Genomic DNA, 24,747 nt, shown 5'->3' on the forward strand with positions numbered 1-24,747 from the left:
CCATATTACAAAATCATATTGTTGCATTTGACAAACTGTAAAAATGATTTACAAAAGCAAGATCAGAATAGAAAGTTCCACCAATGAGAAAGGTTTGAAAAGCTGTAGTATTGTGCTTTAAAAAGGCTGAGAAATGACCTGACTGAAGCTGATAAAATTCTGAAGGTATCGTAGATGTTGGTGTGTTTCCACTTAAGGATATTCACTCATAAATGTGGAATTCCACGAGAAACTTCGTAGGATAATAGGACTTGAGAGCTGGAGAAGGCATTTAGGCTTATCCATTTGCTTTACCAATCAATAACATCATGACCTCTGATCTAGTTATAAGACCATAAGAAATAGGAACATTTCTATACAGTGCCTCAAGTCAACTCTGCCATTCAATAGGTTCCATGGCTGATCCAACACTCCTCATGTCCCATAACGTTTGATTTCTCTACTGATCAAGAATCTATCTTAGCCTTAAATGTAAACAAATATTCTGCCCCCCACTGCTCTCTGTGGCAAAGAGCTCTGTTGGAGTCTGGAAGGGGAGAAACCATGGCAGAAGCTGCTATCTATAATAATATATTGTATGATGAAACAAAGTATAGTTATGTGCTGTGTTATATAACAAAAGGTAGTGCATATCAACAAAATTGAGAATTAAATATATAAGCATTATAGGATTTAACTGTATACGTGTGGATACTCAGCCTAAGGTTGATAGAAGAGGCTGGAATATGGTTGAATAAGCTGCATTGATGGCCCAAGGATAAATGATAAGAAGTAAATGTCATGAGATCAAGGGATGATCTAAAGCTGTCCATGGACAGATCATGTAGATACAAGATGAACCTGATTTGAATTGTATGCAATCATGCAAGTTAATAACACGGTTGGTTTGTGACAGCCAAGATGGGCTAAAAGTTAATTTATAAAAGAGCGTATGTTCTCCTTTATTCAATGGAGAGGTTGTTTGGACTGCCGAGCAGCTTGCTCCCTACCGGTATAAATAATAAACCTTCGATAATTGGAACAGATCTGGATGTTGAGTGGTGCTTTGATCAGTCGATTTCCTCTTTCAACCCCATACATTCTCAACCCTCTGAAAGAAGAAATTCTTTTTCATCTCAGTCTTAAATTGGCACCTGTTAATTCTGAGACTACACTCTTCGGTCCTAGACTCTCTCATGGTGGTAAATATCCTCTCAGCATTTACCCTGTTAAGCCCCTTAAGGTTTGGCCTCAACTCCATTTGAAACCAAGTGGGGGGGGGGGGGAATGGATGAGTTGGGGGGGGGGGGGGGGAATGGATGAGTTGGGGGGGGGGGGGGAATGGATGAGTTGGGGAAGGGGGGGGGGAATGGATGAGTTGGGGAAGGGGGTGGGGGAGAGGAGTTGGGGGGGGGGGAAGAGAGGGGATGAGTTTGGGGGAGGAAGAGAGGGGATGAGTTTGGGGGAGGAAGAGAGGGGATGAGTTTGGGGGGGGAGAAGGGATGAGTTGGGGGGAGAGGGGATGAGTTGGTGGGGGGGGGGGGAAGATGAGGAAACTGGTGAAATCAACATTGATGCCTTGGTGGTTGGAGGGTCCCAAGGCGGAAGATGAATCATTCTTCCTCCAGACGTAGGGTGGGTAGGATTTGGCAGTGGAGAAGGCCCAGGACTTGCATATCCTTGGCAGAGCCTCATTCACCGCCAAATCCTAGCCATAGGAACATATTTGAAGTACCTCTGGAGTCTGGTACAGTTGATTGCCCGCTCCATGAAGCCCCAGCTCACACCCAGCGGCGGTTGAAGGGTTACAGTCACGTGCTGCCCTTCTGACGCAACTCTCCCCAATCGTCGTCATCGATAGGGCGGGCGGCGAGGGCAAGAACCCGGTCACCTCACCGTGACTGGTTACAAGGGCTGTCAATCACCTACCGGGCGGAGTGTGGGCGGGGAGGAAGTTGTTTTAAACCGGAAGCGGGGGGGGGGGGGGTTGTCGCTTGAGAGGGAGCGAACGAGGTGGCGAGAGCGCGAGGAGGGTGAGCGCTGGTGGCGGTTGAGGAAAATAGGCGCGAGGGCAGTCTGTCCAACCGACCAACGTGGTCCCCGCGCGGGCTTTCTGCGGGGAATTCAAAGCATAATAATTGTTTTGAGTACAAGGCGGGAGGTTATGCTTTATGATTCAGTCTCCAGGAATGTGCCCTATCTGTGGTTTATTTTGGGTCCTGGTGGAGAGGAGAGCGCCAATGGGTTTGTAGTCACTGTCTTGGCCCTTGGTCGATTCTTTCTGTGGAATTAATGCAATTTGAGGAAATTGAGCGTCTTTGGTTTGCTTTAGAGGAGTAAAGCCCTTCAAATGGGAGGATTTATTTGTCCTGGCTGGTAAAAGGATTAGGCTGGTTTCTGTACAGGTCCTGGATGTTTTGTGTGTTGTGCGAATGATTGTAGTTTTAGTCTACCCTGTTGGTTGGTCACCATACACGCTGACAACAACTTTCGTGTAATGCTTTTAACATAGTCAAATGTAAAAAGGTAAACAAAATGACTGCAGATGCTGGAAACCAGATTCTGGATTAGAGTGGTGCTGGAAGAGCTCAGCAGTTCAGGCAGCATCCAAGGAGCAGGAAAATTGATGTTTCGGGCAAAAGCCCTTCATCAGGAATCAAGTCTCAAGACTGTTCCCGTGAGTAAACTTGGCTAACGTTGACAATGAGCTAAGTCAGGTGCCACTAAGGCTGTAAAGTTTTGGTGACAGTGCTTGGTGTTTTGATGCACGGCTGCTAATGTTGGGTGTTCATGGGGCCAGAGGTGGAAATTGTAGGGCTGGTGAAAATCGACAGCTGAGCATATTGAGGAGCGAACCAACGTTTGATGCAAATCAGTACATTTTGTCCCCCTTTCCCCAACCATTCTGATCAGAACCTAGTTCTTGTCAGCATGACCACCTACTCCTTTCTCTGTTGCGGGCCTGGATTTCCACCTGTATGTTATCAGTAGGAATGAATCTTTGTCTCCATTTAATTTAAAGAGAGCAGGCAGAATAAATATCAAAGGGGAAATAGGAAGGGGAGGGAAGACCGTGAAGGAGAAGTTGGTAGTATGGAAGTTAGTGAAAGGAGTTTGTATACAGATGATAATGGAAGGAGTCATAAAGAAGTTGGGAATGTGCTAACATGAGAAAGGAAGGACAGTAGTTAATGTGGGTGATAATGGCAAGGTTTTAAAAAAAGTCTTCAGGGAGTATTCCAAATGCTAGCTGTGCTAGGATATAGTGGAATAACAGTGCCTCCTTAATCTTTTCATTTTAGAGGACAAAGTCAGAACTCTCAAGTCACCAGGTTAGTCCAACAAGTTTATATGAAATCAGAGCTTTTAGAGCACTTGGCATCTTGGAGGAAAGAGAAAGTGAAATGATATCTGGTGTAGGTGGATTGGTTTAAAGAAGACCTTCAAAGGATACGGTTGCTTAAGGTGAATTGTTGTTAGTCTGATTTTTGTTAGTGTAGCATGTCTGTTCATTCAGCATTTAAGGTTGCAAGGTACATGCTGATCTCCGTTCACTGTTGTCTGCCCCTCATTGTAGGTGACTGTTTTTCACTTTGAGACAAAAATGACAGCATATTTGTGTACGTACTTGGGGCTGTGACTTGACAGAAATTCTGGGATTTACATAATTAATCAAAGCCTGCACCCCCATTCTAAGTGATTAAAGACTTAACAGCAATCTAGGTTTGTCTAATACGTCACATCAGTTGTTATTTGATCTTGTAGTATAAATTGTCCTATGATCCTGCCCTACTAGCTGCCTGATGAAGGAGCAGCACTCTGAAAGCTTGTACTTTCAAATAAACATATTGAACTGTAACCTGGTGTTGTGATTTTTAAACTTGTGCACACTATAATTGTAGTGCACCAATGTTAGAGGGAATGAATGGTTAAAGTGGTAGATGGGGCTGATTAGGTAGACTGTTTCATGTTGAAAGATTTTGAATTTCTTGTGATGTTCAACTGAGCTCTTCCAGGTGTAATGTTAAAAGATTGAACATCTCTTTTTGGATGTTAATGTAATATTAAAGGGTTAAACTGCATTGACTCCAAATTCTGGAAGTGGGTGGAAATGACATTCATGCAAGAATGTGGATGACTCCAACCCCATTTAGACAGTCATTTGCTGCTACTCCCCTTACTATTATCAAATTAAACTATCATTCTAACTCTTCCATTCAGAAATGCTTTCATAGACATCTGAAGCTACAACATATCACACCTACATTATCTTGGGGAATCACCGAATCGTCTGCATAACGATTCCCCAGGATTAGGGCATTTACATTTGCATTATTTCAGAGGATGATCTCAACCTACCTTTGTACCTGGGTTAACACGTGACTGAGTGGCTGTGGGGTTGTCTTGAGTGATATGACTGTGGCGGAGTGGGCAGAGCATTTGCCAACTGATCTGTATAAAGGGGGTGTGTTTTCTTTATTCGGGGCCTCTTTGACTCGACTTCACGTGCCTGTGAAGAGGGTCAAAGGGGTCACCTCGCTTGCACAGGCTTTAATAAGCTTTAGGTGAAAATGAATACTGCAGATGCTGGAAATTAGTGTTAAGAGCGTGGTGCTGGAAAAGCACAGCAGGTCAGGCAGCATCCAAGGAGCAGGAAAACCGATGTTTTGGGCAAAAACCCTTCATCAGGAATGAGGCTGTGAGCCTTGGGGTAGAAAGATAAATGGGGGGAAGGTAGCTGAGTATGTGATGGGCAGATGGAGGTCAGGGTAAAGGTGATAAGTCGGAGAGTGGTGCGGTGATGATAGATGGGACAGGTCAGGAGGACGGTGCTGAGCTGGAAGGTTGGAATTGGTACGGGTGCTGTTTTGCAGAAGTTGGTGTGCGAATTGCATGTCGTGTGTCAAACCTTGGGGAAAGAGCACAGGCAAATGGGAGTCTTCCTTCACCCATGTGTCTTCTGTTATATGTGGAGTTTGCAGCTTGTGCAGTTAGGTTACTGGAGTTGAAAAGTGTGGGGCTGAAAAAACACAGGCCAGTCAGCATCAGAGGAGCAGGAGAATTGACGTTTCGGGCATAAGCCCTTCTTCAGGAATGAGGCTGATGTGCCTGCTTGGCACACCAGCCCCCTTCCTGAAGAAGGGCTTATGCCCGACGTTGATTCTCCTGCTTCTCGGGTACTGCCTGGCCTGCTGTGTTTTTCCAGCACCACACTTTTCAACTCTGGTCTCCAGCATCTGCAGTCCTCACTTTCTCCCAGTTAGGTTACTGGACTAGTGACCTCCCCAGGATGTTGATCAATAGGAGATTCAGCAGTGACAATGTTTTCGTGGTTAGACACTCACGCATTACTTTGTGTTTGTGTCTCCTCTCTGTTACTTATCGCCATCGGACTGTCTGATAAGAAATTGTGTTGTTTGGGAATTGGGTTCGCTCCTTGAAGAGGAACTGAAATTCATAATTTAGAGTTCTAGGGATGTTGTGACCGAAGGTGATCGCTAAGATCTGAGTGGATTGCTGAGCCAATTTTGAAGCTTTTTTGTTTTATTACTTGACCAAGATTTGCCTGTTCAGGTTTGTGTCCTACTTATTTGACTAGCTAAGTATAAGGTGTTACAAGTTGATTGGTCAAACTATGCTATGTTAAGCAAAACAGACTTTGTTCATACGTTACAGTTAAAATGCAACAAAAGAAGAAATTGGAGTAACTTAACTTTTCCAGTAGTGTTAACAATAAATTATTTAATTACTCAACAGTGACCGTTCCAATATAGTAGCTTGCGATAACCACAACTTTGGCAAAAGGCAAATTCAGTAAAATAGATTCTCACACATGCAAATCTAGTAGCAGGAAGAGAACCCCCAGCTTTTTCTTGAAATAAGAAGAAAAACAGTATCTACATCCAGCTTCAATCCCCAGTAGCTGCTACTGAACAACTAAAATGGAAAATCCTTTTTGAGGGGTAACGTACCCCCTTCTGTTCAGGCTGCTTCTATTGTTCCAACTTTTACCAAAAGAAACCCCAAAGCCTCAAACCTGTTTTTTGGATTCAAATAGACAGCTTGTTCCTATGTTTTAAAACCTCACTTTTTTTTAAAGAAAAGGACAAAATTCACCTCTTAAGACCATAGTGTCTTTGCAAACTTCTTGGAATCTCAGCTAGAATTGGCTTTGAAATATTACCCAGAAAATCTTAAGCAGCATAAAACCTAATCTAACTTTCAGGTAATTGCATAACTCCTGTTCTCGCTGTTGAACCTTATTCACCACCTCTCCCACTTATCCCAACTGCTCACTTGTCCAATTTATCACATCGTGCTCACTCGTTTCAAATACGATTCCAAGAGTTGCAGGGAGACAAAAAAAATAACTGCAGCAAAACATTGTTGCTTGGATATTCTGCTGAGCTGATGGTCCCAGATGCACAACTCCAATGACTATGCGAAATCCCAGACTTGTACAAATTGCCTGATAATTGACTATTCCAATGAGCATTTGGAATCCTCCCAATAAAAAGAACCCTTAAAGTTTGAATATTTGCAGGATTCTGTTTCTGTTAATAGTTACCCAGGAAAATTAAGATAATTAAAACCTTTTGTCAAATTCTTGAGTAACAATTAAACTACTACTAACTAAACTCAATATTAAGCTTTCCAACCTCAAATACTGAGACAGACACTCTGGTTTTCTGGAGAAGTTGGATTCAGAAGTGTCTATTGGACATTTTTTGCTATTTGTTCACAGGATGAGCATGTAGCTGGCAGACTTAACATTACCCTTCATTTCCCAGAGGCCAGTTGAGAGTCAACAGCATTGCTGTGGGTCTGGATTTGCATGTTGGTCAAATCCGGCGAAGATGGGAAATTTCATTTCCTAAAAAACATGAATAAACCAAATGGTTTTTCCTGGCAGTTGGCAATGATTACATGGTTGACGTTAGGCCAGCTTTATTGAATTCAGAGTTCACCACCTGCCAGTGTGGGATTCAAACCTATGTCTCCAGAACTTTGGCCTGGGCTTCTGGATTGTTATTAACACTGCCACTTCCCCTCTGGTAATGTGGAGGAATTTTAGGTTGGGGAAATTTCTGGATATAGTGGAAATCTGTTGCTTTTTGGAAGGTAGACCATCTCTGTGGAGGGTGTTGAGTAAATAAACTTCACCCAGCTTGGTGAGATTGGAATTGCGAGGCCTAAATGCAGTCAGGTAAGGTAGGATTTCTGTTTGAAGGACAAATTATACTCCAATTTGGACTATATTTTTCCCCAGAAGTGATGAATTTTGTTTTCTTCAAGTTTCCACCCGATTACTTTGTCATTTACCAAGTATGAATTCTTCCATGAAGTCGAGCAATTGGGCAGTAGTTGAAAACTCAGTTGTTTTACATTTAAATATTCAAGTAGTTTGATTACATTATGAATATAGCTGAAAATGAGTATTACAAATAGATTTGAAGCTAGCGTGTGCATTTTCAGCTTTGACAAAGGGTCAGTTAGACTTAACTTAATCTTTTCTCTCCTTACAAATGCTGCCAGACCTGTTGAGATTTTCCAGCATTTTCTCTTTTGGTTTCAGATTCCAGCATCCACAGTAATTTGCTTTTATCCAGTGTATATTTTCTTACCAAGTTGAAAGTGTGTTTGGTCACTTTGAGAGAGCTGAACTGACAGCACGTGTATATGACTTGCTAATAGGTGTAGGGAATGCTGAGAATTGATAATGTGTAACAATCAGCTTGGGGTTGTTTTGATGTTAAGGCAACAGGATTTGAATGTAAGCAATTAATTTAAATTATGCCCAGGATACCAAAAACCATTTGAATTTAATTCTATTGCCAACATGAGACCAATGAGAGTCATAGAACATAGAACATTGTGGGCGGCACGGTGGCACAGTGGTTAGCACTGCTGCCTCACAGCGCCAGAGACCCGGGTTCAATTCCCGCCTCAGGCGACTGACTGTGTGGAGTTTGCACGTTCTCCCCGTGTCTGCGTGGGTTTCCTCCGGGTGCTCCGGTTTCCTCCCACAGTCCAAAGATGTGCAGGTCAGGTGAATTGGTCATGCTAAAATTGCCCATAGTGTTAGGTAAGGGGTAGATGTAGATGTAGGGGTATGGGTGGGTTACGCTTCGGCGGGGCGGTGTGGACTTGTTGGGCCGAAGGGCCTGTTTCCACACTGTAAGTAATCTAATCTAATCTTTTCTAAAAAAAAGAATACAGCGCAGTACAGGCCCTTCGGCCCTCTGTTGCGCCGATCAAAGCCCACCTAACCTACACTAACCCACTATCCTCCATATACCTATCCAATGCCCGCTTAAATACCCATAAAGATGGAGAGTCCACCACTGCTACTGGCAGGGCATTCCATGAACTAACGACTCGCTGAGTGAAGAACCTACCCCTAACATCAGTCCTATATCTACCCCCCCCCTTAATTTAAAGCTATGCCCCCTTGTAATAGCTGACTCCATACATGGAAAAAGGTTCTCACTGTCAACCCTATCTAACCCCCTAATCATCTTGTACACCTCTATCAAGTCACCCCTAAACCTTCTTTTCTCCAATGAAAACAACCCCAAGTGCCTCAGCCTTTCCTCATAGGATCTTCCTACCATACCAGGCAACATCCTGGTAAACCTCCTCTGCACCCGTTCCAGTGCCTCCACATCCTTCCTATAGTATGGCGACCAAAACTGCACACAATATTCCAGATGCGGCCGCACCAGAGTCTTATACAACTGCAGCATGACCTCAGGACTCCGGAACTCAATTCCTCTACCAATAAAAGCCAGTACGCCATATGCCTTCTTCACTGCACTATTTACCTGGGTGGCAACTTTCAGAGATCTGTGTACATGGACACCAAGATCCCTCTGCTCTTCCATACTACCAAGTATCTGACCATTAGCCCAGTACCCCATCTTTTTGTTACTCTTACCAAAGTGAATCACTTCACACTTAGCTACAGCTCTGCAGCTTCTCTATATCCTGCTGTAACCTGCCACATCCTTCCTCACTGTCTACAACTCCTCCGACTTTCGTATCATCCACAAACTTGCTCACCCAACCTTCTAACCCTTCCTCTAGGTCATTTATAAAAATGACAAACAGCAATGGTCCCAAAACAGATCCTTGCGGAACACCGCTAGTGAAGGCACTCCAAGATGAACTTTTGCCATCAACTACTACCCTCTGTCGTCTTCCAGCCAGCCAATTCCTAATCCAAACCTCCAACTCACCCTCAATGCCATATCTCTGTATTAGTCTTGGGAGTATAAAAAGGAAGGCTATTTTGAAAATTAGTTGGAGCTAACTGCCTATCGAACATGAGAGCACCCCATCTGAAAGGGTTCTCAGTGAGCTCAAAGAAATCTCTCCGAAGAGTATTTAAAGAGTAACAAGACTGTTTGTTTGTTTTTACTGCAAGTATTTTTATTTATAAACAATGCCCAGGGAGAAGAGAGCAGATTTGGGAGGACCAGAAGGAAGACCGTATAAGAGACTGTATGGGCATTGAGATTAATGTTCAAAAATTATTAGAGCAGCACTTTTAGAGTTAGCATTAGGTAGTGATTTGTTAAGAAAAAGGGGACTTGGGTTTATTAGTAGTTTTTGTTTAGTGTTTACTGTTAGAATTGGGTATTCTTTTTTTCTTTAAGCAGTGGACATCAGGGGTTTTCTTTCACTTTCGTTTAGCAGATTGAGACGAGGCAAGCTTATCTAGGTCTTTTAGTTATAATTAGCAGAGGTGTTCTGCATTGTAACAATTTTAATAACCTTGTTATAGACTATTTTTAATTGTGTGCATTGTAATGTTAATTAGCTGGAAAGTTCTTTAGGAGTTCCTGAGGTCATACAATAGTCTAGAGAAATTAAAGTCTGTTATTTTAAATAACAGAATAATTTAAAGTGCATAACTGTTTACCAGTTTCACTGCATGACCTGCAATGTGTTAATGCATTTAATATTTAGCAACTTCTAATTAGTATCCCTGTGACCTTTTTTGTGTGTATATAAAGTTTAATTTCAAGAGATTCCTTGAAGTCCCCACAAATCAGTGGAAACCCACTGCACTGATTTGATATGGGAACATTTTGAATTTTAGAAAATACCATCTTCCAGCAAAATAACTTTGAACTGCTCTAAAGAGCATGTGGCAACCTCTTTGCAATGGTTTCAATTTAAGTTTGAAATTCCTCAACTTTTTTGTTGCCTTGGCTGAGTTTTGGCAAATAGTGCTGAAAAAGCAAAGCATCTGGTACTGTCGGTAGTATTTTAGGGAGCATCGTTTTGGAGTGAATAGGTGAAGCTTCAGACTTGGAGGTTTTGTCTGGCCTCAATCCTTGAAGTTGCAGCAATGGGAGCTTTTTTAGCCAGTGCTAAATAAACATAAGGTCACAGGTGCAATTCATTACCTAATGTTGGTTTTACATATTTAAAATTTAGTTTTCATGGTCATGGCTGTTGAGAAAAGTAAATGCTATATCAAGAGATCTCAAGATTTTGGCCTTTATGGTGGCTTTGGCAGTTGTGGGGGGGGTCATATGTTTTAAAAACATTTTTTTTACAAAAAGTAATTCAATAGGGTTAACAACCTGTTTTCAAACATTCCGACTTGAGTCATAGTCATGGAGATAGGATAGTGAAGAAGGCATTTGGTATGCTTTCCTTTTAATGGTCAGAGTATTGAGTACAGGAATTGGGAGGCCATGTTATGGCTGTACAGACATTGGTTAGGCCACTGTTGGAATATTGCATGCAATTCTGGTCCCTTTCCTATCAGAAAGATGTTGTGAAACTTGAAAGGGTTCAGAAAAGATTTACAAGGATGTTGCCAGGGTTGGAGGATCTGAGCTACAGGGAGAGGCTGAACAGGCTGGGGTTGATTTCCCTGGAGCGTCGGAGGCTGAAGGGTGACCTTATAGAGGTTTACAAAATTGAGGGGCATGGATAGGATAAATAGGCAAAGTCTAAGGTAGAAGACAGAGGATGGTAGTGGAGGGTTGTTTTTCAGACTGGAAGCCTGTGACCAGAGGAATGCCACAAGGATCGGTGCTGGGCTCTCTACTTTTTGTCATTTACATAAATGATTTGGATGCGAGCTTAAGAGGTACAGTTAGTACGTTTGCAGATGACACCAAAATTGGAGGTGTAGTGGACAGTGAAGAAGGTTACCTCAGATTACAACAGGATCTGGACCAGATGGGTCAATGGGCTGAGAAGTGGCAGATGGAGTTTAATTCAGATAAATGAGGTTCTGCATTTTGGGAAAGCAAATCTTAGCAGGACTTATACATTTAATGGTAAGGTCCGAGGGAGTGTTGCTGAATGTGCAAACCAATCTGAAACATGACAGGCACATGGATGATTAGTAAAATGAAGGGTATGTAGGTTAGTTTTATCTTGGGATAAACGGTTGTGCAGCATCAAGGGCCAAAGAGCCTGTGCTGTAATGTTCTGTGTTGTATGATCTCTGCAGTGAAAGAAGATAAGATAGATTAGGGAGAAAGGAATAAGTTCTGTTGCCGATGCTGTAGGTTGTTTAAATGAAACCTATTTGTCTATTTCTGCACTTTGTGCTGCAGATGGTACTTCTGTACTTTGTAATATATCAAAATCTATATTTTAAGTTATGTATTTTCATTATGATGCTATTTCAAATCTGTATAATGCTTTTTGCATAAGTTTGGAAATACTTCCTTGCTAAACAATTAAATGTTTTTTTGTTAGAGTTTTATCCATCTAAATTGAAGTTAATTGTCAGCTTTCTTCTATTAGATGCTGCATTTCTTCTGAATGATCGCACCAGGCTTTGGAATGAATGAATAACATGGAGGCTCGATGCACAGCTCGAACCCTGCAGGTGGTGGATACAGAGTATAGTGCAGATGCTGTAGAGTGGTGCCCTATTGAAACATGGCACAATGTACTGACTTGTGGCACTTATCAACTGAAAAATCCCAATGAGAAGGTATAGTGCCATTTGTAAGAGACTTTGATTCAAGCAGCAAAGATAGGGGCAAGATTAAGCTAGTCAGCCCCTTGAGTCCAGTCCGCCATTCAGTAAGACCATGGCTGATCTGATTTACTGTTTCTGCTTAGCCATGATTTTACTTTTCACCTGTTGGCTTATCAAGAATCTATGTATCTCTCCCTGAAACTTTTGAAGGACTCTGCTTCACAGCCTTGAAGAAGAGTTCCAAAAATTCTTAATGCTGAGAAAAACATTCTTCTTTTAACTCTGTCTAAAATTGTCAACCCTTTATTTTAATAGTGACATACTATTCTGTATTTGCCCACAAAAGGAAGCATTCTTTTCACATGGAGCCTTTCAAAACACCAGCAAATATTTATTTCAATCAAGTCATCTGTTACTTTTCTAAACTCCTGTGGATGCAAATCTAGACTGACAACCATTGCTTGAGGCAACCACCCATTCAGGTATTAGTCAAGTAAACCTCTGAAATGCTTCCAGTGCGTTTGCATCCTTAAGTTGAGCAGTATTATAACCGTACTTCAAATTGGTGTCTCAATGTGTTGATAACTTACAAGACTAACTATTTTTTAAATGTTTAATGTACTAGGAGTTTCCTTCTTAGAACTGATGAATGCAGATTAGAAGGCTTTTGTTTTATTTCATAACTGTGCTGCACTCAGTGGGACAGAAGTAGGAATACTCCAATTGTCCTGATAATTCCGAAGCTGTGAAAATTAAACATCTTAATTTCAGCAATTCACAAACTGATCTGTGTATAATTCATCTGTCGTGATGATTGTTGAGAGTAGGCTGTGGTTTAGGTGTGATTCCTGTCATAGTTAAAATATTTAATTCAAAAACTCTAACTCAAAGACTCCCCTTGAACTTAGCATGCTTAGCAGTTTTGTGTTTAACTTGTTTAATTTGTGGTTTTTTTTAGGGTGCAGGAGACTCTGAAAGCAATGAGCCCCATTTGAGACATGGGCGTCTTTATCTTTACTGTTTTAATGAGGATCGGTACTATTCTCCACTAACAGAGATACAGAGGATTGAAATGCCAGCAATATTAGATCTCAAATGGTAAGCATAAAGGGTTTCATGCGTTAGGTAGTCCATTATTAAAGTTGAATTATTTTTAGTAGCACTCAGTTGCAGTGGAGATGACAATAGATAGTTGGATCAGAAGCTCATCTCGGAAATGCCACCATGGCTAAACAGCTTACACATTCTCATGGTTCAGGCTCTGAAGTATGGGGATTTGGATAAGATGCACATTAGAAATGCTGTCTCAAATAAGTTGTTGGTTTTTGGATATTTTGTGACAGATGGTAACGGACATTGAGACTCGTAGCTGCACTCCTAAGAATCACATTCACATGAACTGTGGTTGTCTTTAGAAATTGATAAATTTATAGAGTCATAGAGATGTACAGCATGGAAACAGGCCCTTCGGTCCAACCCGTCCATGCCGACCAGATATCCCAACCCAATCTAGTCCCACCTGCCAGCACCCGGCCTATATCCCTCCAAACCCTTCCTATTCATATACCCATCCAAATGCCTCTTAAATGTTGCAATTGTATCAGCCGCCTCCACTTTCTATGGTAGCTCATTCCATGTACGTACCACCCTCTGTGTGGAAAAAGTTGACCTAACTTCAGGCATGGTTAGGAACATGGGACTGGCATATCATAGTGAAGATCTACAACCCTTCAAGAGGGGCCTCTTGGTTTGAGATCGGTCAAAAGAATCGACAAATGCGGTCTTTTCAAAAAGCAAGGGTCGTTGGCTTATTAAATTAAGATACCTTGATGCAATTCTATTCAGCAACACAAATTGAAGCTTCTGTGTTCAGTGGTGAAGTTGCGCAATTGCATTTGAAAATTACACATTATTATTTGTTTTTAAGAAATAGTGCAGCCTTAATTATAAGAAAGACCAATCACATAATAAGATGACATGATTTACAGCAAGTTAATCCAATGATATTTTCTGGGAAAGGGTTCTTAATTACAAGAAAGGTCCAATCAACCGTAGTATGGTGACATGATTGAAGACAGGCTAATCCAATGGTATTCTATGCTAAAAGATATCTTATTTATGTAAATTGTAAATGTACTGGTTCAAGGTTAGTTTAAATGGTCAATTATTGTGTCAGTATTCTGCTTTCGAAAACTCTATTGTTGTCTTATCTTTGAATTTCAGCTTAGTTCTGCAAATCAGCAGGATAGGTTCACAGGCCATTTTATAGTATTCTTTTAAATTGAGAAACCATTTTGAGTAAATAAAAATCTACATATAATTGTTGCCTAAATTCTCAAATTTTAGATCCTCAATAGAAATTACAGAAACATGGCTCAGGGATGGGCAGGACTGGCACCTTAATGTTCCAGGATACAAATGCTACAGGAAGGATAGAAAGGGAGGCAAGAGGGGAGGGGGAGTGGCGTTTTTGATAAGGGATAGCATTACAGCTGTGCTGAGGGAGGATATTCCTGGAAATACATCCAGGGAATTTATTTGGGTGGAACTGAGAAATAAGAAAGGGATGATCACCTTATTGGGATTGGATTATAGACCTCCTAATAATCAGAGGGAAATTGAGAAACAAACTTGTAAGGAGATCTCCGATATCTGTAAGAATAATCGGGTGCTTATGGTAGGGGATTTTAACTTTCCAAACATAGACTGGCATTGCCATAGTGTTAAGGGTTTAAACGGGGAGGAATTTAAGTGTTTACAAGACAATTTTCTGATTCAGTATGTGGATGTACCCACTCGAAGATGCAAAACCTGACCTACTCTTGAGAATAAGGCACGGCAGGTGACTGAGGTATCAGTGGGGGCCAGCGACCATAATTCTATTCATTTTAAAATAATGATGGAAAAGGATAGACCAGATCTAAAAGTTGAAGTTCTAAATTGGAGAAAAGCCAATTTTGACTGTATTAGGCAAGGACTTTCAAAAGCTAATTGGGGGCAGATGTTCGCAGGTAAAGGGACAGCTGGAAAATGGGAAGCTTTCAGAAATGAGATAACAAGAATACAGAGAAAGTATATTCCTGTCAGGGTGAAAGGAAAGGCTGGTAGGTATAGGGAATGCTGGATGACTAAAGAAATTGAGGGTTTTGTTGAGGGGAAAAAAAGGAAGCATATGTAAGGTGTGGATAGGGTAGATTGTTTCTTTGCTCTGATTGAATTGTACTGCTCAAAATATGCAATTGTACATGCTGTACTGCATGTTTCCAACTGGAAAAGAAATTGCAAAATAAATCACTGAGGTACTTCTGGACCTTTTGGCTGCAAAAGAAACTTTTAAGTTGAAATGGTGTATGTGCTTAAATGCCTGCATTCATAAGTAACCTATGAAGCAATTCTAAAATATTAGAATACAATATAAATGTAATTGTTGTATACAGATGTGAGAATTAAATTTGTCTGAATTTTAATTGATCCTGCCCCATCTAGTGACAGGACTAGTCCCTTCAGGGCACAACTGCCTCCATTGACTATCGTCTGCCACTAAGTGGAGCCAAAGACTGTTCAGAATGGGAGCTAGCAGAAATGGCTACTGGAGAGTCCAAGGTCCAAAAAACTCTCAAAACCTTGAAAGGACAGGAAAGGGAATTCTTTGGGTTGGGTGAAGCAGGGAAGAGGAGGTAGTGTCTGTGGTGAGAAAGGGCTGAGGAGAGTGACAGGAGCGGAGAAAAAGGACTGGGCGCAGAAACATGAGATGTTTTGAGCAGGTAGTACAGGATGTATGTAGGGCATAATGTTAAACTGAAACTCCCAATGTTAAAGATGTTGTCACAATTTTATTAGTGACCTTAAAGTGAAACCAAGTAAATGACAGAAGGATGCTCCTCATGACTGAAATTCAGAGCCAAGAGTCGAAGGACATGGCGTAGGCCATTTAGGACTGTAATTAGGAAAAATGTCTTTACCCAGGCAGTGGTGAGGCTGTGGGATTCTGCTACAGAAAGTGGTTCATGCCAAAACACTGAATGTTTTCAAGAATGAGACAGTAGTTATTATTTTGTGGTATTGTTGTTCAGGGATCAAAGGGCATGGAAAGAAAGCAGGAACGGGCGACGGAGTTGGATAATCAGCCTTGATCACATTGAATGGAGAAGCATGTATTGAAGTGCCAAATGGTCAACTCCAATTTTCTGTAAAATGACATTACACAGCAAGGCCTTATTTACTTTGTGCTTTTTTAAAAAAAAAGTTCATCAATGCAGCGAGAGTCTTGCTGGCTAGGCCGGCATTTATTGCCCATCCTTAATTACCCAGAGGGCAGTTCAAGGTCAGCCATATTGTGAGATTGTGGATTCGCATGTAGGCTAGACCAAGTAAGGATGGCATTTTCCTTCCCTAAAGGATGTTGGTGAAATAGATGTGATTTTCTGACTACTGACAATAGATTCATGGTTGTCATTAGATTCTTAATTCCAGATTTTTATTAAATGCAAAATCCACTATCTGCTGTGGTGGGATTCGAACCTTAGTCTTCAGAACATTACCTGAGATTCAGGATTAACAGTCTAGTGGTGATAATGCAAAGCCATCACCTCCCTATTTTCCCACTAGTTGTTTTACAGTCAGAATTTTTGAAATGTAGGAAGTGCAGCAGCCAGTATACAAACAATAAGTCTCAAATGACCATACAATAACTACCATATCATCTAAGTTTGGTGATCTAATGGTAAATTAAGCATTAAATATTGGCTAGAGCACAGGATAATTTTGCTTCTATATTGGGATCTTTTATGTTGACCCATTTGGCCTGTAATGTCACATCCAAAAGGCATCACCTCTGAGAGTACAGCACTTCGTGTGGTACATCGAAGAAAGAGCTTATTTAAGGAAGGATGTAAATGTGTTAAAACAGTAAATCTTATTTTAACCAGACTGAGATCTGAAATGAACAGGTTGTCTTGAGGAAAACATCCGTTGGAGTTTAGTGGGTAATTAGATAAACATGATCCTGAGTAGTATTGACAAGCTGCATGTCTAGAAGACATTACCTCTTCCGCAGGATTTAGAACTGGCATTCACAGATGAGAAATTGTTTTCTCTCAGGTGATCTTGAGTCTTTGCTTACACAACTTTGAAAAAATGACTTCCAGAATCCGTGTCTCTTAAGGTTGTTAAATAAATTCTTGGTGTTATGTTGATGAGAGTTTGTTAGAGTTAGGTTGTGGGAATATGGGATAATCAGGTCAGCCATTTATTTAATGGCAGAGCTGGCTCTTAAGACCAAGTAGCCTGGTCCATCTCACTTGTATGTTGGTATGAGTTGAGGTAGAGGCAAAGTAGTGTCACTAATCTAAAATTAGGTGATCTTAAGGATAACATCTTGGAAGTTCACAAGATTGCAAGCAGTCTTGTTCAATCTCGGACAGTTGGCTGCGTGAAGAATTGGTAGCTTCAGTCTTCCCAACGTGACAACTAGGATCTTGTTGGAGAGATCAGTTAGGTTAAGCAAAGGAATGTCATGCGTAGAATTGACATTTGTAAGAATCAGTTTGTAGCAGTCATGACTGGAACCTCCGTGATGCTAGTCAGTTGTATTTTCCTACTGCTGGCTAACTCTCCACAGACTACAGACCTAACCTGAGATTTTTGTAATCTGCAAGTTCAATATTGAGCTGTATGTTGTATCTACCACTTCAGGCAGTAACGTCCTTTAAACGTTTGGAATTTGTTGACTTAAACTTTAACAAACCGTTTTCTCTGTGAAATGAATGCTTGATGTTTGGAATCTAATCTAAAGCTATTTTGACTGTAGGTGTCATATACCAGTGGCAGGGCATCCTATTCTTGGCATTGCAAATGCTGAGGGAAGTCTGGAACTGCGTAGTCTGACACAATGTGAGGTATGTGGATTCATTGTTCTGTACGGTTATTAAGGAAACTTTTGAGATGCTAATCATCTTTTACATTTATATTGCATTTGCAGAGTAACCTCTATTATCTGAAGTACGCAGGCAGGGAATGTTTTGTTCGGTTAAGCGAATGCTGGGTAACATCGTTTAGCCAAGCATTGTGACTTTGCAATCTTGTCCGATAATAGAGGTTCCTTTGTAATGGTAGGATATGGATCTCAATACATTTTAGGTAATGCTTTAACTGAATTTAAATTCTGCTGGGATGTGGCCATTGTCTCCAGTTCACCCCACGATGTATTGTTAGTTATGGAAAAAGAGGTTGAAGCAGTTATCAAAGTTTTGGATTACAGAAATAGGCAATTTTATATTGAAATCCTGAGTTCTGATGAAAGGTCATCAAAGTGAAATGCGAACTTGCTTTCTTTCAGATACTATCTGACCTGAGTTCTCCAGCTGGAAGAATAATAAGCTGGTCATGATAATGTCTGTAATGCCAGAAATGCTTCAGAAGGTTATATTGGTTGAAGCTTAATATTTAAAGTTGTTTTTTGCTTGATTTTTGTACTATTGTGGTGATATGGACTGGTTTCCATTTTTTTGTGACCAGTTTGAGTTGGAGGCATAAATTTAACATGCTGCCATTGGGATTGATTATTTTGTTTTATGTAATCATACAGTACGGAAACAGGCCTTTGGTTCAACTCGTCCATGCTGACCAGACATCCCAATATGACCTAGTCCATTTGTCAGCATTTGGCCTCTGTTCATCTAAGCCATTCCTATTCATGCCTATCCAGATGCCTTTTTAAATGCTATAATTGTATCCACCTCTGACTTTCTTTGGCAGCTCATTCCATTCATGCACCACCCTCTGTGTGGAAAAATTGCCCTTCTGGTCTTTAAGTCTTTCCCTTTTAACCTTAAACCTATACTATCTAGTTTTGGACTCCCTTATTGCGGGAAAAAAAACTTTTGGCTATTTGCCGTATCTGTGCCCCTCATGATTGTTTATCTTTTTCAAATAGAAGCAGGTTATAGTCTTATTGTTTGCCTTTGTTGAGGGCATAGATTTTAAATCATTTTATACAACTGAGTTTATATAATGACTTAATTTGAAATATTTTTTTGAAAAATTGTTTTGGAGCCAGTGTAACGTAGAAGTATGTTGTGGAGCTGTTGCTTCAAATTGTTCCCACAATAACTGCTGTTTCTGATAGACTCGCTTCTTGAGTCTGACAGCTTAATATACTTTTGTCAGACAGATGTATGGACACAACAAAGTAGAAAATCATATTTCTGGATGCAATGTGTGCAAACCTCTTTGCGCATTCACTTTTGTGAAGTTCTTGCAAAATTACTGTTGTTGATGGCTAAGATTTGAGGTTTAAATGGGTTTATACAATGCTGCTTTATATAATTGTAGTTTCAATTAGTCTTCATTCGTCACCCCCACTACTTCATCCTGAAATAGGAATAATTTATGGATATTTGGCAAGGGCAGGCACGGTATTGCCTCTAATTCTTCCTTCAGTTGACAAGTTGCAAATAATTACTGTCAGGCCTCAAATTGACACTCGTGGACTTTTATCTCGATCGTGAGTTTGATGTCATTAAGGAAGAGGTGAGAATGACAGCTGGAGTTAAGTATTAAAACAGAATTATTTATGGCTCAGTATAATATTTTCTTTCAGTAGAAAAACAGCTGCTCCTTGGAGCCAATGTGCAGTGTTAGCATAGGCCCAGAATGCCTTGCTCTTTCGCTGGATTGGTCAACGGGAAGAGAACAGTAAGTCTTTATTCCTGCCCCTTCCTTTTGTTGAGTTGTGTTTTATGGTATTTCATAGAATAATGCAACACAGACCATTTGACCCATCAAGTCTGCACCAGGTCTTTCATGGAACAATTTTGATCAGTCTCTGTTTTGTACTGTTCTCCCTCATGTCCCTGAAATTTACTGCTTTGTGTATGTAACCTCTTCCCTTCTGAAGGTTTGTATTAATATTTTTCTCACCATCCTTTTCTCAGTATATTTGCTGTGCTATCCAGTTTTAAAAGAAACTTGTATGTATGTTGCCTTTTTCAACTAGCCATTTCTTGACTGTTTGGAACTTGGTATGTGACTAACTAGTTTCAGATCTACCTTATTGTGCAGTGACATTTAGCTGGTGGGCAGCATGGGAAAGTGTGAAAAATGTTGGACTGGAAGGAAACAAATGCTGGTGTATAATATGTTTTGTGATTAGTACAGTTTTTACTCAATAAAATGTGGAAAAACTCTTCTTCAAACTTGTATCTCTGTGTCCATTATAAATATTCAGAAACTACATTGGCCATGACTTATAACTGTCTGTTCTTTGTGAGCTCTGACCAAAAAGAACTTAGTCCATTATACATTCACCTCACCACCAATTTATCCTGTTGGGTCAACTGTTGTCTGGGAAATGATGTCACCCAACATTCAATCTATTCTTCCCATGTGTAACACCTATTAGCTCCCCAATCTATCTAACAACAATAATTGGAGACAATACAGTCTATTCCATTCTTTATTTCATAGAAAGTTAAGCAAATATCTTTCAAGTTTGCATTTCTTTAAAGTATATTGACCCAGCATTTTAAGCCTAATCATTAAGCTAAGATACTTTACTATGTCCCCATTCAATGTAGAGGTAGTGAAGACTGCTCAGCCAGTTGGATTGATTTCACTCTTCATCTGACTAATTTGTTGCTAACAAATAGCAAAAATGCTATAACTGCCACCCTGATTAATATGGATTTTGCTCAAAGGAAGTTTCTTTAAAAAGTAGATTTTGTGATTACTTCATTCCCGTTACCCTTGCACACTGTCAGATTTATGTGTAAGTATTGCATAAAAATTCTTATTGCTGCTACTATGTTTTCTGGTCTTGGAGCTGAATGTTCCTTTGTGCAAAATGAGTTTTAATTCAGTGGTATTTTCCCTTCTCTGCTAAAGTGAGCCGCTGAAAATCATCAGTAGTGACTCAAAAGGCTACCTGAGCCTCCTTTCTGTGGATGGGTGTAGATCAGCACTAGATATAGTGTCTCACTGGAAGGCACATGACTTTGAAGCTTGGATTGCAGCTTTCAACTACTGGAACACAGATTTTGTTTATTCAGGTAGGTTTACGGAGTCCTCCTGAGCAGTTGTGAAAAGATCAGCCCAAATGTGCTTTTTCTTATCTGTGCATGAGTTGAACATCTTAATTTTGATTTTTCTCCCCCCAACCCTGAAGTTGTTGTGCAGTTGTGTTCTGTCCTCTAGTACAGTATCCCCCAAGTGACTATATTCCCCTCATCTAAATATATATAATTCAGACTACTGTATTTCATAATATTTTGAACTGAATGGAAAGAACATATCATCTGGGTCAGGATTTGCCCCCTCCGGTTTCAGAATTCCAGCATAGTGTTCAATAGCGCTCAAAAGCCTGTCCTAAGTGGTGAATTTTTGAAGTGACCTGATTCAGATTCCACTGTTAGAGATGACCAGTTAAAAGGGTGAGCTTGCTGCCCAATTTAGAACAGCAACTGAATTCTTTAAGACTAATAGATTCTTCCAGAATGAAGAAGCAACAAAGTCTGCCTTTTTAGGTAAGTTAAAGGGAGGCTGTGCTCTGTCCTCAAGTCGTTTAACTTAATTTTTTTTTTAAATGGTCTCAGCAAGTTGATCTGTGACTGTAGTAAAAGCTTGGCAAGGAGGAAGGGGTTCAGATTTTTTTTTTACTCAGGACTGGCACAAGTTTGAGTGACAGTTTTTTTTTCTTCATTTTTGCACTTGACAGATTGTCAACCTGTAGTAGAATCTGGGAATGAGATGGCTGGGACCTAATGATCTTACTGGAGGGCTATCTATATTTGTTGGGTGGCGCAGTGTCTCAGTGGTTAGCACTGCTGCTTCACAGTACCAGTGAACTGGGTTCAATTCTACCCTCCAACTGTCTGTGTAGAGTTTGCACATTTTCTGCCTGTGTTTGTGTGGATTTCCTCTGGGTTCTCTGGTTTCTCCTCTGTCCAAAGGTGTGCAGGTTAGGTGGATTGTTCATGCGAAATTGCCCATAGGGTCCTGGGGTGTGTAGGCTAGGTGGATTAGGCATGGGCAATGCGGGGTTATAGGTTAGGGGATGGTGTTTGGAGGGTCACTGTGGACTTGATGGGCTGAAAGGCCTGTTTCCACACTGGAAATTGTGTTGCCTAAATAATAATTATTTGGAAGTCTTGTAATCTCAACTGTCAACATGATAGGGCGCACAATCAAAATTTTCTTTATCCAGTGCAGTTTTTTTAACTGAATTCTTTGAGCATCCATATGCTTTCTCAGCACCCATCATCCTCCCTTTCTCCCCCACCTCCCCAAAGTTTGCTGAGATTTTTACATACCTGACCACTGAAACTTCCATGTGAGAACATTGTCTTTCTGGAAAACGTTACAGCTAAGTCAACTCCTGACTTTGTATCTGCACTGAACGTGTCAGCAGGTTAGCAGTCCTCTTTGACTGATATTTCTTTTCCTCCTTAGGCATAGAAACAGTTTGATTTTGGTATGGCAATTAGTGTTGCATATTTGATAATGTTTAATTCATACGCTGGTAAGAAAATTGTGGCTTTTAAGTTTACTGTCTGTTTTTATTTCCCACTCAAGGTGGAGATGACAGCAAGCTCAAAGGCTGGGATATGAGAATGGGGACTGAGAGACCAATTTTCATCAGCAATGGGTACCGTGCCTGTGTATTTTGTGTTTAACATGTTGGTTAGTAGGCCAGTATGGCTTTATGGATCTGAATAGGAATTTTCTAATTTAAGGTTTTATACTTGTGATTCTTTGCTTTAAGGTGACTTGTATCAAGCCCAGACAATGGAATGCATTCTCAAACATATTAAGCATTCCCACAGTTGGTGTCACTTGGGTCATTTGGAGAGATCCTCTACGCCAATCTGTCTCTTGTAGGTTAAGTTCAGCACGGATTGAATGCTTGGTACAATTCACTCAGTGCACATGGTCAATGTTCTACTGAGGGTCTTCATCCACAGAAACTAAATTGAGGCTTCTGCAAACTAGGATAAAACTTGCAGGAAGATGAAGGAAAGAATTTTATTTATTCCTTCAGTGGCTATCGTTTCCAGAGGCAAAAGGGCAATGGTTCAAGCTACTGCATCAGCCAATTCCACGCTTAACTTTGCAGCAATGAATTCATACATTTGCAAGTTCCCTTGTTGTTTTGGTCACAATGATTTTAGCAAGGACTCTCATTCACCGCCCCCCCCCCCCCGCCCCCTCATTGCTTTGTTTAGATTTGCAATTTTATTGATTCTCTCTGTACAGAAGAACACAAAGTTCAATTTGTAAGAACCAGATCAAACCATCATTCAGCTATTTCAAGGGGATAGCATCGACCCTAACTTTTTATCTTATTTAAAGGGAAGTATAAGATGCTGTATTCCAGATGTAATTCAATTGGCTTTGCTGTTTGGCGTTAAGCGAAACACACTTTATTCTTCATTCTCCTAATTAAAATATGAACAAAAGAATTGGTATAAGCTTAACTTCTGAGGAAATGTTAATTCTCATTTCCTTCCACAAATGCAGTAGTCTCCACAGATGCTGCTAGACCTGAGCTTTTCCAGCAATTTGTTTTTTTTTTATTTACAGCATCCACAAGTTTAATTCTATTGGAAAACTTAATGGTAAGATCCTGGGAAGTGTTGCCAAGTAGAGACAGTGGGATGCAGGTTCATAGTTCCTTGCAAGTGAAGACAGCTAGTGAAGAAGGCGTTTGGTACCCTTGCCTTCATTGGTCAGTGCACTGAGTCTAGGAGTTGGGAGATCATTTTGTGCCTGTACATGACATTGGTTAGGCCACTTTTGGAATACTGCATTCAATTTTTGGTTTCCCTGCTATAGAAAGGATGTTGCCAGAGTTGGAGGGTTTAAACAATTGGGAGATGGTGAATTGGCTGGGGTTATTTTCCCTGGAGCATCAGAGGCTGAGGCATGACCATAGAGGTTTATAAAATCATGGGCATAGATAGGATGAATAGGACACCTGGGGTAGGGGTGTCCATAACCAGAGGGTATAGGTTTGAGGTGAGAGGGGAAAAATTTTAAAAGACCTAATGAACAACTTTTCATGCAGATTGTGGTGCATGTATGGTTTGAACTGCCAGAGGAAGTGGTGGAGGCTGGTACAATTACACTATTTAAAAGGCATCTAGATGGGTACATGAATAGGAGAGGCTTGGAGGGATATGGGTGAAGTGCTGGCAAATGGGACTAGATTACTTTTGGATATTGGGTCGAATTGGAGTGAAGCATCTGTTCCCGTGCTGTACATCTGACTCGAACAATTCATTATTTAACTACTGAAAAGTAACTGTTTCAATATAGTAACATGCCACAACCAACTTCAAAACTCCAATTGCAGAATGCTAAACAAGCAGGCTGCTTCTCTTGTTCAAGCTTTCTTTATAAAACATAGAACCAAGACCCCCTCACGCTGTTAACTTTATTCTTTTTGAAGAGGCAGTTAATCTATGGCTTAAAACCTCTTAGAGGACAAAATGCACCTGTTTAAAACCATTGTAAATATCTGTCTGTGTAGAATGATTAACAGAGGGCAGCTAGTTGAGATTTCTTATTTCCTTCCTGTTAATCAAAACTATCTCACTACATAGTCCTAGAGATGTACAGCACGGAAACAGATCCTTTGGTCCAACTCATCCATGCTGACCAGATATCCTCAACTAATCTAGTCCCATTTAGAGTCCTATGCCAGCATTTAGCCCATACTCTAAGCCCTTCCTATTCATGTACCCACCCAGATGTCTTTTAATTGTTGTAATTGTACCAACCTTCTCCACTTCCTCTGGAAGCTCATTCCGTGC

General features: G+C 40.6%; 1 protein-coding gene across 3 annotated transcripts in view; it reads left to right on the forward strand.

Annotated features, from left to right (window-relative positions):
- The first annotated feature begins 1,970 nt into the window (after window positions 1–1,970).
- The window catches only part of dph7 (diphthamide biosynthesis 7), a 28,082-nt gene continuing 5,305 nt past the window's right edge, over window positions 1,971–24,747 (forward strand). The window contains exons 1-7 of one of the 3 annotated variants that reach the window (XM_072566386.1): window positions 1,971–2,012; window positions 11,758–11,950; window positions 12,897–13,036; window positions 17,748–17,835; window positions 19,542–19,633; window positions 20,822–20,985; window positions 22,508–22,580. In XM_072566386.1, coding sequence (XP_072422487.1) covers window positions 11,801–11,950; window positions 12,897–13,036; window positions 17,748–17,835; window positions 19,542–19,633; window positions 20,822–20,985; window positions 22,508–22,580 — 707 coding nt within the window. In that variant the 5' untranslated portion in view covers window positions 1,971–2,012; window positions 11,758–11,800. The other 2 variants (XM_072566385.1, XM_072566387.1) reach the window with 2 other exon arrangements.

The sequence above is a fragment of the Chiloscyllium punctatum genome, chromosome 49 (assembly GCF_047496795.1).
Source record: "Chiloscyllium punctatum isolate Juve2018m chromosome 49, sChiPun1.3, whole genome shotgun sequence".
NCBI classification, from domain to species: Eukaryota; Metazoa; Chordata; class Chondrichthyes; order Orectolobiformes; family Hemiscylliidae; genus Chiloscyllium; species Chiloscyllium punctatum.